Source organism: Musa acuminata, chromosome BXJ2-11, assembly GCF_036884655.1.
Source record: "Musa acuminata AAA Group cultivar baxijiao chromosome BXJ2-11, Cavendish_Baxijiao_AAA, whole genome shotgun sequence".
In the NCBI taxonomy this organism is placed as follows: domain Eukaryota; kingdom Viridiplantae; phylum Streptophyta; class Magnoliopsida; order Zingiberales; family Musaceae; genus Musa; species Musa acuminata.
The window spans coordinates 19,958,070-19,970,000 of NC_088348.1; the positions used below are offsets into that span (position 1 = coordinate 19,958,070).

At 38.5% G+C, this 11,931-nt stretch overlaps 2 protein-coding genes across 3 annotated transcripts; both read right to left on the bottom strand.

Moving 5' to 3' along the window:
* Positions 1–1,637: 1,637 nt before the first annotated feature.
* LOC135627136 (small ribosomal subunit protein uS2-like) lies at positions 1,638–5,851 on the bottom strand. Of its 2 annotated transcripts, none has more exons than XM_065133129.1 (5): positions 5,568–5,851; positions 3,703–3,965; positions 3,422–3,619; positions 2,846–3,035; positions 1,638–1,988 (listed from the first exon to the last, which is right to left on the bottom strand). In XM_065133129.1, exons 1-5 carry the CDS (start codon positions 5,692–5,694, stop codon positions 1,894–1,896), a joined length of 873 nt encoding a protein of 290 aa, XP_064989201.1. In that variant the 5' UTR covers positions 5,695–5,851; the 3' UTR covers positions 1,638–1,893. The 2 variants fall into 2 exon arrangements, with proteins under 2 accessions (XP_064989201.1, XP_064989202.1); XM_065133130.1 differs by having other exon boundaries at positions 1,638–1,985; positions 5,568–5,850.
* Positions 5,852–6,450: 599 nt separating this feature from the next.
* LOC135626228 (ethylene-responsive transcription factor 1-like) lies at positions 6,451–9,254 on the bottom strand. The gene is made up of 2 exons (XM_065131396.1): positions 8,934–9,254; positions 6,451–8,054 (listed from the first exon to the last, which is right to left on the bottom strand). The coding sequence occupies exons 1-2, from the start codon at positions 9,181–9,183 to the stop codon at positions 7,180–7,182; spliced, it is 1,125 nt and encodes a 374-aa protein (XP_064987468.1). The 5' UTR covers positions 9,184–9,254; the 3' UTR covers positions 6,451–7,179.
* Positions 9,255–11,931: the final 2,677 nt, after the last annotated feature.

An 11,931-nucleotide genomic window follows, 5' to 3' on the forward strand; every position in this document is an offset into this window, starting at 1 on the left:
ATCAATTACTTCATGCATGTAATATGAAGTACTAAGGCTGAAATATTTCGTCCATGAAGTCGATTTAAATTATTTGATCGTGAATTTTATTCCAACTCGTATTCTCTTATAAATATCTTATATTCTTTTTTATAACTGGTTTGTGATGTCCCAAGTTCTTTCTCTATTTAACCATTTAGAGGTTAAATAGTGAGTTTATTGGCTTTGTCAATTTGCTAAACGAGATAATCGCGCCAGAGACATTGATAGTTCTCGTGAAATAATTAAGTTTTTTTTTTACATATTATAGTTGTTTCTGTTAATGGACAAGTCAATAGAGTTGTGCTTTGCTACATGTGTTAAGATTTACTTAAAATTATGAATATTAGAATTTACATTAGTATAAGCTATTTGTTTCATAGCATAAAATTATTATTATTAATTTTTACTTTATAGTTTTTCGTATTGCTCTTATTAACAATGTTCCTATTATAATTCTGTAGTCTCTTTGAGCGTATAGACCTTAAAAATGTGTTCATAAGAATGAAAAATTTAATAATATAATCAGCAAGTTAATAAAGTCCATCATTTCAAGTGTCATGTTAATAAACTTTGACACTGAGGAAGTCGCCATCGTCGACGAGATACAAGGGGGTGGCGAAGGTGCGATTTCCCATGAGCCACGAGAGGCTGTGGCTTGACTCCCTACCCTACTGTCGAGCAAGCCTACTGTGGGTGTGGTTCGTGGTAATTATTTTACCTTCGTAACATTAAGATAAGTAAAATTAAATATTTTACCTTCGTAACTACATGCATTTCAATATACATATTTTAAATATATCTAACGATCTATATTTATCCTCCCGGTGAAATGATCCACTAGTCCACCTCCCTCATTAGCGATCCACTAGATATATTTTAAATATATCTAACGATCTATATTTGTCCTCCCGGTGAAATGATCCACTAGTCCACCTCCCTCATCAGCGATCCACTAGATATAGATATATTTTAAATATATCTAACGATCTATATTTGTCCTTCCGGTGAGATGATCCACTAGTCCACCTCCCTCATCAGCGATCCACTAGATATTTTTAAAATATATCTAACGATCTATATTTGTCCTCCTGGTAAAGCGATCCACTAGTCCACCTCCCTCATCAGCGATCCACTAGTCCACCTCCCTTATCGACTTACTATGTCGACCTACCCTAGGCGTGATTCACAGTAATTGTGGTTGTCGCCCTCGACCTCAGGCACATCAAGGTCATCGCTCCCAAACACACCATTGCGATCCCCAAAGCTCCGCTGCCAACAACGTGACACCGAAGGGGTGGTTCACGATGTAGGCAACACCGACAATATCGACGACGAAACGATGGAAGCAATGGGCTTGTGAAGGTCAAGAAAAATCATGAGGCGATAGAGCCGATTTCCAGGACTTTATGGCATCAAACGAAAGCATGGTCAGATTGTGGAACGAGAAGTTGCGATTACGACGCCGCCGCCATGAAACCTGTTCACTGCCATCATCCTTCCACTTGCACAAGTCATTCTTCTAATTATTATTCTGACTATTGCAGCACAATATAACTTCACAACAAGATATATATGCATGTGACTAGCAAATACATTATATTCCATATAAACAACCATTAGTAAAAAGAGACTTGTATTTGCTGAATTCAATATTCTTAAAAGACAATAATTCACAATATAAACTTAATGAGCACAGAAAACAAGATAAGAAAGAACGATCTGCGTCAAATTTGTTGAAATGTTTCAAGATAAATCGGCAAATATAACAATGGCTGGCCAAACGATAAATAAAAAACGCAAGAGAGAGGCACTGAATGTGATGCCTAAACAAAAATTAAATTCTCATATGTGGAACTACTCGTCACATTCATTTTACTCCCAGCCCGTGGGAGCAGCAGCAGCAGCAGCACCAGCTTCCACAGGTGGAGCAGCAGCCACATCCCATCCCTCCGCACCCACAGGAGCTGCTGATAGGAAAGACATAAATATGTTGTGGATCCAATCCTTGGAGCACATGGAATTGGACAAGGTACGTCTATGTCTAATGGATCAAAATGTACTTGTTCAAACCATCATTACAGCTAAGATTTAGTTCCTTGCAAGTATATAATTCGCAAAATTGTGCTCTTAAAAATTGATGTTAGTTCTGATATTGAAACTATCCTATATTGGACATAATTGCAAGAATTATAAAGACGAACTTTCTGTGCCATCCAACTACAAGAAATCAATCCAATTTAAGAGCTCTGTGTTCCACAGGCTAACAAGTCGAGATTTAATCACCATAAAAAATGTGATGACAAGGAGACAAATACTAACCTCGGAGTAAGAAGGCTATTAATAAAAAATATCTAATTGGTTGAATCATAATATAATCATATCTAGAGGTTGTAAAATCACATGACCTTCATTCTCTTTCTTCACATTTTCATATGTCAACAACAACGATTTTTCAGTAAACCAAGCAGGGTAAACCAAATTTATTTCTATTTATTGCAGAAAACTTGAGATGTGGATATTTGTCCAACATGTTGATCGGATCCTGGAATTCCTATACCCTTATTCAACTGATGGTTAATGGTAGATCATTACACATAAAAGGTGATGAGAGAGGACATTTGAAAACAAAATTGGAAATGTCCAAAGTATCATTTGCCAATGACTTGTTAGAGGGAGTAGATGAAACTGGGTAAGTGACACTAACCTAGAGATTTGATCAGAGCATACCAGAGGCAAATAAAAACTATATTGTACAGATCATTATATGGAGAGTGGTGGTGCTTTTAAAAAGGATACATATCGACATGTGGTCAGCGAGACTAACCTTGACCAGCAGTTGACTCAACCCCGGTAACTGGAGGCTCTACAGCAGATACAGCTCCACCATCAGGCATCCACTGTTCAGTAGTCCATTGATCATTTGGTACCATTGCACCATAATCAGGTGCAACTGGAGCCTCTTCTTCCTCCTGCTCCTTGGCCTCCTCAGGATCTCTATAGAAAAACAGATCAACCTGCAGTAACATTGCTTGGTTAGAAAATAAAGGTAATTAAAGAATACTTCAAAAAAGACCTGATGATGAATCTTCCTAAGATGAAAAATTATCGCATTAGTTTGATGAACCATCCGTGTTTGATGGATTGGAATCCACAGGAACCCATCAGCAGATATTTAAAGCTTACACCCAAAGGCATGTAGAATTTTGAACGAAATTACTTGCAAGTTCACGAGATTTGTGCTTTGGCACACCTGCTGTGCAATTAAGAGGATACAAATAAACTCTTTGTAGAAGTTGTCATTAAGATTTCTTTAACCCTGAGCAAAGGTGCATCCATCGACACATAGCTTGCTATGAACCAAAAACAATAACTGGAAAGTGAACAGTCTATGTAAACTTACCATTACTTCCCATTTATGCCCGAGAGGAATAGTGCCACGCATTTGCAGCACCATCCTTGCCAACAACCAAAAGAGGCAGCCAATGCTGAGCTTTCCTTTATTGTTTGCAGGAATTCCAATATCAACATATCGCATTGAAGAGTCAGTGTCACAGAAGGCAATTGTTGGAATGTTACCAAGAGCAGACTCCTTGATTGGCTGTTGGTAAATGGATTGGACATTCTTTAACAAACCTATCCATCCAAATACAAAATTTCTATTTTGTATACTGATTTTCTTACCTGGTGGTCAGTTCTAGGATCAGTAAGGATCAAAAGACGAGGCTCACTAAAGGATGTCTGAAGCTGATTGGTAAAGGTTCCAGGTGTATGCCTTCCTGCAATAGGATAAGCACCAGTGTACTGTGCAAACTTCAAAACAGCTCTCTGGCCATATGGTCGTGCAGATTGGACAATAATATCCTGAGGGTTCTCAATGGCAACTATGACCCTAGCTGCTAGCCAAAGCTTCTCCCAAGTTTTACCAAGGTTGATGATATGTACACCTGAACAGTTAAATAAATGCATTTTTGAGAAACCGGCAGGTAAGGATTGATGGGTTCCATGAAAGATAAGTTGCTACACCGAAAATTAAAACAAAAAAAAAACAATAACTGGGATGCAAAAAAAAACAAATACTAGGAAACAGAAATGTATGTGTTTAAATGTTTCAGATTACTAACAATGGGAACATCATATATGTTTTTGAAACAAACTGATCATATACAAACAATCAAGTGATGGTACACAGATGAAATCTAATGTCCATCAAACTATAGTCATCTCTAAGATTCGAATGCCTTTAAGTAAGTTCATTAATTAGTTTTGATTAGTTTTAGTGCTTAATCAGGTTGATTCTTGCTTCAGTTAATTCACAATTACTGCAAATCAAAATCAGTTATGTTGCGAAGTATTAAAATTGGTAGTAATAGAATAGGATTACTGATTTGTGGATGTATGCTTTAAATGCTGTACATTTACATAGTGCTTACCAGCATTACATATGTAAGTGGCAAATGACTACAGAAAAGATCAAATATTCTCTGATAATTCGACTAATGAAAACCATATCATTAACTTAAATGCAAGGCATCACAGTCAGCTGGACAAGATACTTGGTTCAAACCCCTGAACGTTTATTCCAGTCAAATGGTAATTATGATTTTTCTAAGCTCTTGATAGTAGAAGATGCTGAATAATCACTATGTTTTGGCTTCTACAACTATACCCCACTGAGAACAATCAGACTATTGGGTTTTGATGTCCAATGTCATCCAATAACAATTACAATGATACAACATTCTAAGTAGAACAAACTGGTAAACCATACTGACAAAAAGAACCACTGGTGTTAATGGTAGAGAAGGCTCTAAAGCCTGCTGTGCACTTTTGTTTCATTAAGTTGTTTTGATAAAACATATCAAGGTCCATGTCTACTAGTCACTTTTTTGCATTGCTTATGACTCCTATGCCATTCACATCAGTTAGGAAAAATAATCAGATCTTATATGTGATTCTTAGCTCACAGTGTCACTCGTGTTCCCTTTTTTTTCTTTTTCCCCTTCAACCAGCACTTTTATTAATGATAGCTCGGTGAGGAATATTTTGTGTACCCAAAATCTTAGTGACATCTACATGAGGGACGGTCACAATTTCTAGCAAAACCCAGCACACAGCTCATGGACGACTTCAGCTACATCATAAGCCTACTTCAGTCCCTAAACGATAAAAACTCCGACTTTGATATGCCACACCAAAGTCTCATACCCGACCAAGGAAAACTCTTTTATCTTCCGAACAAGGTCGACGACAGTCACAAGCTTCTACAGCGGTCAATGACCATCATTCCGAAACAAAGCATACAAAATCACCACTCCTATGAACAAAAAACGATTTCTTCCCTGGAGTTCGTTGCCACTAACATGCCATATCGAGATCGCAAACAAAACAACAAGCCCTCGTGGAGATCTACTACCCGTAGCTCTCCTCACGACCAAAAAGCAGAAAATTTGAGCCGGACTCGACAGCTTGATGGTACGGAAGGAAGCACGGATCAGGCAGCAGGAGAAACAAAGAAGTTAAAAGGAAGGGGTTGGGGGGGTGGGCACCATCGGATCTCCGCTTGTAGACGTAGCGCTCCATCTGGAAGTCGCAGTTCCTGGCGCCGAGATGGACGGCGGCGGAAAGCATCATCTGTATGTCCTCCTCCTTCTGCGAAAGCACCCGGGTCGCCATGGCCTCGTTCGCGCGCCGTCGCTCTCCCACCCCCGGAAACCCTGAAGTTTGAATCTCGCGAGTGGCGACGGCTGGGAAAAGGAATAGAGGCGAAGCGACGCGGCTTATCTCTCGGTACACAACCCTAACGTCCGGGTTTCTCCAGCTGGTTCGCCCCGAACCGTTTCAGGTGGAGCATTGAGACCTGATATGCACATGGGTCGAGCCGGAGGCCACAAAGTTACAGGCCTTGGGCCATAGACTACAGCCCATGACGTGGCATTACGCTTGTGCTGAGAGGGAACGTCGTACCAAACAAACCCCAATGCACACTTGATTAACTAAGTTAGTGAGGTAACCAAAAGTATATAGTTTCTTATTAAGCTCATTAAAAGTATACCATGATAACCCCTGTTAAGATGTATTGAATTCTTTGAGATCATTTGTTAAGCATCAACTCATATCATCCTTTTAGTGAAAGAAATTTTAACTACCCAAAGCACTGCAGGTGTCTTTTGAAGATTAAACACACCAATCACAATCCAATCTGAACTACTGACACAGCAAACCTACCTTTAGATTTGTGTTCAACATCACTCAGAAAAGTGATCGAGGTGGTTTAGGCTTATTCATCTAGTTGTAGAAGAAAACGGTTCTTGTGCTGTCGAATGTGATGTGAAGTCAAGTGTAAAACTAGATGCAAACCTTTCCACTTATTTAAAGGATTGACATTGCAGATAAAAAGAAAAGCAAAATACAGATAAATTCAACCACAGAAGCCTCCAAGAAATCAAAATATCATTCATCGAGTCATGTCATGTTCTCCTTGAACAAAAGTTAGCATGTTGCCTGAAGGACATATATCCAGAAACAACAAGACCATTACAGGCTAATTGAACACAAAAACAGAACTGGAATATCCACCTACAACACGATTTCGGTTTAGAATTTCCATCGACAAAGCAAGAACAAAAGATAGTGATCATTGTCAACCACTAACTGAATTTAGTCAACCGCTAACTGAATTTATTCAACGATCATTGTCGATGATACATGATATATTTGCATCTGTGCAACAACGACTAAAGGTCATCCTTTTGGCTTCACATCAGTTCCAATCTTGAGAAAGCAACGAAAATAAAGCACACCAGGGAACCAGGTTCAGCAGCATGTCTTAAACCATTAGCTTACATCATATACAGAAACAGTCAACACTGGTCAACTCAAGAGTCCACAAAGCAGCAACAAAAAGCTGTTGTTCCTGAAGATTATGCTGCAAACCAAACACACTTTGATTCATGATGGCATTCAAACAATTCTGACCCTCCATAAGCTTCTCTAATTGGTTCATGAGATAGGAAACTAAATCTAAGGGAAAGAACCAATTTGTTCTCCGAACAAGGAGATACTTGCAAGCCAACATGGCCAAAGAAAACGTGTGTCACCTTTGGAATGCTTATTTTTTCTCCCTATTTACAGATCACCGGTAGCGACAGCCGAAGTCTCTCAGTAGACACTGCCCTCCATGGGCAGGTCATTGAAGCTCCATAGGTTGACAGTACTGAAATCATCCTGAGCCAGTTCACCACCAAACAGGCAATCGAGCGACACATTGGAACTCCCCTCAGTGTAAGGAAACTGCAGAAAATTCATGTACGAGTCGAAAGCATATAAGTTCTTAGACAATTTGATTGCCGTTGTCTCTTCCGCAGAGGATTCCGCTCCACAACCATTTTTCAAATTCTCCTGATGACCATCATCTCCCAGCAACCCAGTACCATTTCCTTCAATAGCAGTGGGAACATCAACTAACTTGATCTCAGGGGTTTTGTCCTCATGTTCCCATATGAATTCTGGATGACCAAAGGAGTCACTTTCCTCAGTACCTTCCTCAGCAGAATGGAAATCCAGTCCTTCACAAGGTGCAGAAGGTCCTTCACTTGCAAAGGGGTAAAAGTAGTCAGGCTTGGTCGGTTCCTCCTCCAAGAGGCCCATAGCAGAATAGAAAACACAATCTTGGTCATTCGGATGGTCGGAATGCTTGCACTCAAGCTTTTCTGACATGTTTGATGTGTGAGTTCTTGGGGCAGTAGGTTTCAGTATGCTTTTTTTAGCACCTGATTTTGATCCTGCAGGGAAGTTCACTTTGGCTTTTTGGCCACGAATCCTACGAGCTTCAGCATCATAAGCTCTTGCAGCCTGTTCAGCAGAGTCGAATGTCCCGAGCCAAACACGAACCCCTTTACAGGGATCTCTGATTTCAGCTGCCCATCTGCCCCACGGGCGCTGGCGGATTCCACGGAATTGACTCTTTCTCTTCCTTTTGCCTGACTTGCATGCAGGTCCACCAAAACCTCTTGATCTTAGAGTGATTGAGACCTCTGCAATACAAAGTAGAACAAGAGGTAAGCCTAAACGTTTTCACACTCCCAAAATCCATACAAAAAGAGAAGGTAAGGGATTTGGAAGCAACTGGTCACTGCTCAGCGCACACACATTAAAACTCATCAATCAGAAGTTTATCAAATTAGCGAATCGAAGTGACTATGAAACAAACTTTTCTGTTTTACTTTCGTATCAGATTGTAAAACCTAACGCATTATGAGGTGCCTGTACAAAATCATATAAATATTCCTGTTGTCGCAAGCAACTGCAGGTGAAATTCCAGTCAAATTTTGGTTCTCAAATTCAAGATGCTTGTTTCTTGGACCAAACCAAAATTCAACTTCAAAATCTTGAAATCAACATCAATTTGTATCTTAATCACTTCTTCAAATAACAATTATCCCAAAACTATGTTTGGATCCACAGCCACAATCGGTTACTAATATAATTTCATCACTTCATGTTATTCTGCTGCCTGTGAACAATCAAGATCTACCTAGAAAATAATGGAATTTTAAACAATAAGATTTTCTGACGGAAAGATCTGACTTAGAAATTAAAGGATGAAAGAAGAATCAAGCAAAAGACAAACAACATATTTCATTGGAACTAGCAAACAGTTGGCAAAAAAAAACTCTAAAACTAAAACTAAAACTAAGCAGAAAAAGTTATCTGGGTGAGAAAAGAAATCCCATTTCTAGTGTCAAAGCTTAAGTACCAAGAAAGAACAAAAGAATGACCTGTTATAAACTTATTTCTCGGTAATCCATAGAAGGAAAGCTGATTTAGGGAAGAGGATCTGCTATTCTGAAGGGGGAAAAAAGTAACCTTTGAAGTAAAAAAAAAAAAAAATTAAACTAATTTCTTGTAATTACCTCGAGAAAAGGAGGAATTCGATCCGAAACCAGAGGAATTGACATCGACCTCATCATCGAACTCGTCCTCGAACTCGTCCTCCCCCGACTCATCATCGAACTCCAGGAAGTCAGCCTCGAAGTCCTCTTCGACCTCCCTTCTCTGCTGCTTCCCCCTCCTCCTCCTCCCGCCCGGCCACAGGTGCTCCGCCGTCACCCGCCGCGCCACCGTGGCCGGTATGAGGTCGGAGATGATCGCGCCTCCACACATCTCTCCACAACCGCTTCAAGACTCCTCCTTTATGGGTTCTTTTCGACTCAAGGTGTAGTCTCCCTCTTGGAGAAAGACGTGGGGAGGCGGGGGGGGCATTTATACCCAACGGGGTTGGGTTGGGTTGGGTTGGAAAGATCGGATTTTGGTGGCCGAGTGGGGCCGAGATAAAAGTAATTGCAAATGGGAAAGTTGGGAAGTACTTTAATGGTGGTTTCGTTGGGGTGGGGAAATTGGGGGGTGGGGGGAGTAGGATGCATGTGGATAGGGTTGAGCTGACCTTGTTTCCATGGTAAAGGTTTGGGCTAATTATGCATTAGTCTTGGCTTTTGACATTATTGTAAGTGTTGCAACGGTCATTTGTCTTGATGGAGCTTAATGGAAGTTTACATCTACAGTGAAAGGACTTTGATTCATGAGAAATTATCTTTGTGGGATGAATGTCAAAATGTACTCATGGGAGAGAAATGGTCTCTTCTCATGCGAGACTTGATAGAATTAAAATTTTTTAAATTCATAATAGATTTCGAGATCCATCATTAATTATCATTGGTATATACATTTTACGATATAAATATATAAAAAAAAAACTAATCTCTTTTTATCTCTAACAAATATAAGAGTAAATTCAATCTCCTTAGAAGTTTTAATTAGGAAGTCAAATTAATATGTATCATTTATGAGATTTATTATTAATTATCATTATTATATATATTTTTTACTCATAAAAATAAAATTAATTATATAATTATTTTTATAATGAATTATCTTTAATATTTTGCATCTATGTACTTTCAAAAGTTACATTAAAATTTTTATACTTACCAAATATTTAATCTCATTACTCCAATAAAATTTTTCTCTCTTTATTTAATTTTCAATCATGTATAAAGATCTCAATATTTTATTTTTATATATAGAAATCATAATATAATTAAAAATATATAAAAATCGAAATACTATAGATAATTAATTAAAGTAAATAATCTATAATTAACTAAAAAAATATGATAAGAGTGATCTTTTCATTCTTCATATTAATTAATTATATATATATATATATATATATAGTACATATCATTTGCCCATCATTAGTTGATAAGCATTTTACTCCATGAAAAATTATCCATTTTGTAAACCTTATATAGTTTTACTCTCTTTGAAACGAACCTAAAAAGACTACGAGAATAAACACTATCTCATCGATTTTGTTAACATGATTTTAAAAAATAATAGAGAAAAATAAATAGCAACTCCCTTCAGTTTTGGATTGCAGGCCAAATCATCACTTTACTGTGACAATGCCAACAGCCTCAGGCAGGCAGGACCAGAATGAAAATATAGGTGGTGAGACCAGAGGCTTAAAAACAAGCAGATGCAGGAGGACCACAGTGAAAGGTGAGAGCAGATGCTAGAAGAGCAGATGCATGCACCAAATCTGGAGTAAAACCCAGGAGGAAAGGGACGGGAGAAGAGACAGCATGGTCAGCCGCAAGCTGCAAGACATACAGCTCTTCGCTGCTGCAAGTTGGCTCCTGATAACAACACAGCACAAATATACATCCATGCCCTGTTGATGAATTTGCCCCTCCATAGCCAAGAGCTTGCCCCTGAGAAGATTCAACACCACCAGCACCTGCACTCCAAGTTGATGAATTTGGCCTTTCAGACACACATGAGGCTCCTCGGTTGTGGATAACCATTGCAGCCCAGTACGCTGGTAGAGTGGAAAGATGGCAGTGACGATGACAGCATCAGTCAACTTTTGCTGCGGAGCATCTGAATCTATGAGTGACATCATGATCAATTCCTTGGGACCGGATGCTGTGACTGCAGCTGGAACCCAGTTGCATTCCTACTCGTCTGATAATGGCCAGAATCATTGAGGAGGATCGACATCACGCTGCATCCCTTGGGACTGCATGCTGTGACTGCAGCTGGAACCCAGTTGGATCCCTACTCCTCTGCTGGCTACAGATGCTGACGTCGCTGTCAACATTGCTCAGATGTTTTCTGCTATGGCATTGTAATGGGACGAATTCTCAAAACAATAAATTTATTTTAATTTATTTTCTACTTAGCATTCCAGGATAGTTAAGGCACTGTTTCTCTACCGAAAACAGTAACATCTTAGTCGTCGACTCAATAATAATTGATATAATAAATAATAAATTATTAATTTTGGGACTTTTTCTGTGGACTCTAATTATTTATTTTATTATGATGAAAATGATAATAGTAGTGATGGGAAAATGAATTAGTTGAAGAAAAATTATAAAAAAAGATTGAATGTGACATAAATCATAATATTTATGATGAATTAGATATTATTAGTTACGAGTTAAAAGCTATATATATATATATATATATATATATATATATATATATATATATATGATAATGTTGAATAAGTATTTGTTGAATACAATTATTGTTGGGAAATCTGGGGCGATATCACATGCGCAATGGAAGAACAGAAAACAAAATTCCAGAATTTCCACATAAAAAGATTTATTATCGCCATGTAAAAATTTGTGCATAAAAACCCACGAAATCGAAAAACTACGCATAAGAGAATTACCTAGGGAGATCGTATATCCCTATATTCCTATATATCTATGGGATTATATGAAGGAGTTTAAATGTCATCATCTCTAACGATGATCCACACAATAGGGGCTACAAAGACACTCCTCAAATCACTATCCAAAACTCTTCCTCGTGTGCACCATACAATTAAGAAGGGGT

Bases quoted from the DNA above. Each gene is read 5' to 3' on its own strand.
- LOC135626228 (XM_065131396.1), bottom strand. From the start codon at position 9,183: ATGTGTGGAGGCGCGATCATCTCCGACCTCATACCGGCCACGGTGGCG. The intron at 8,055-8,933 runs GTAATTACAAGA...TTTGTATTGCAG, and splicing joins GAATTCCTCCTTTTCTCGAG to AGGTCTCAATCACTCTAAGA.
- LOC135627136 (XM_065133129.1), bottom strand. From the start codon at position 5,694: ATGGCGACCCGGGTGCTTTCGCAGAAGGAGGAGGACATACAGATGATG. The intron at 3,966-5,567 runs GTGCCCACCCCC...TTAACTGTTCAG, and splicing joins CTACAAGCGGAGATCCGATG to GTGTACATATCATCAACCTT. The intron at 3,036-3,421 runs GTAAGTTTACAT...ATGTTACTGCAG, and splicing joins GGCATAAATGGGAAGTAATG to GTTGATCTGTTTTTCTATAG.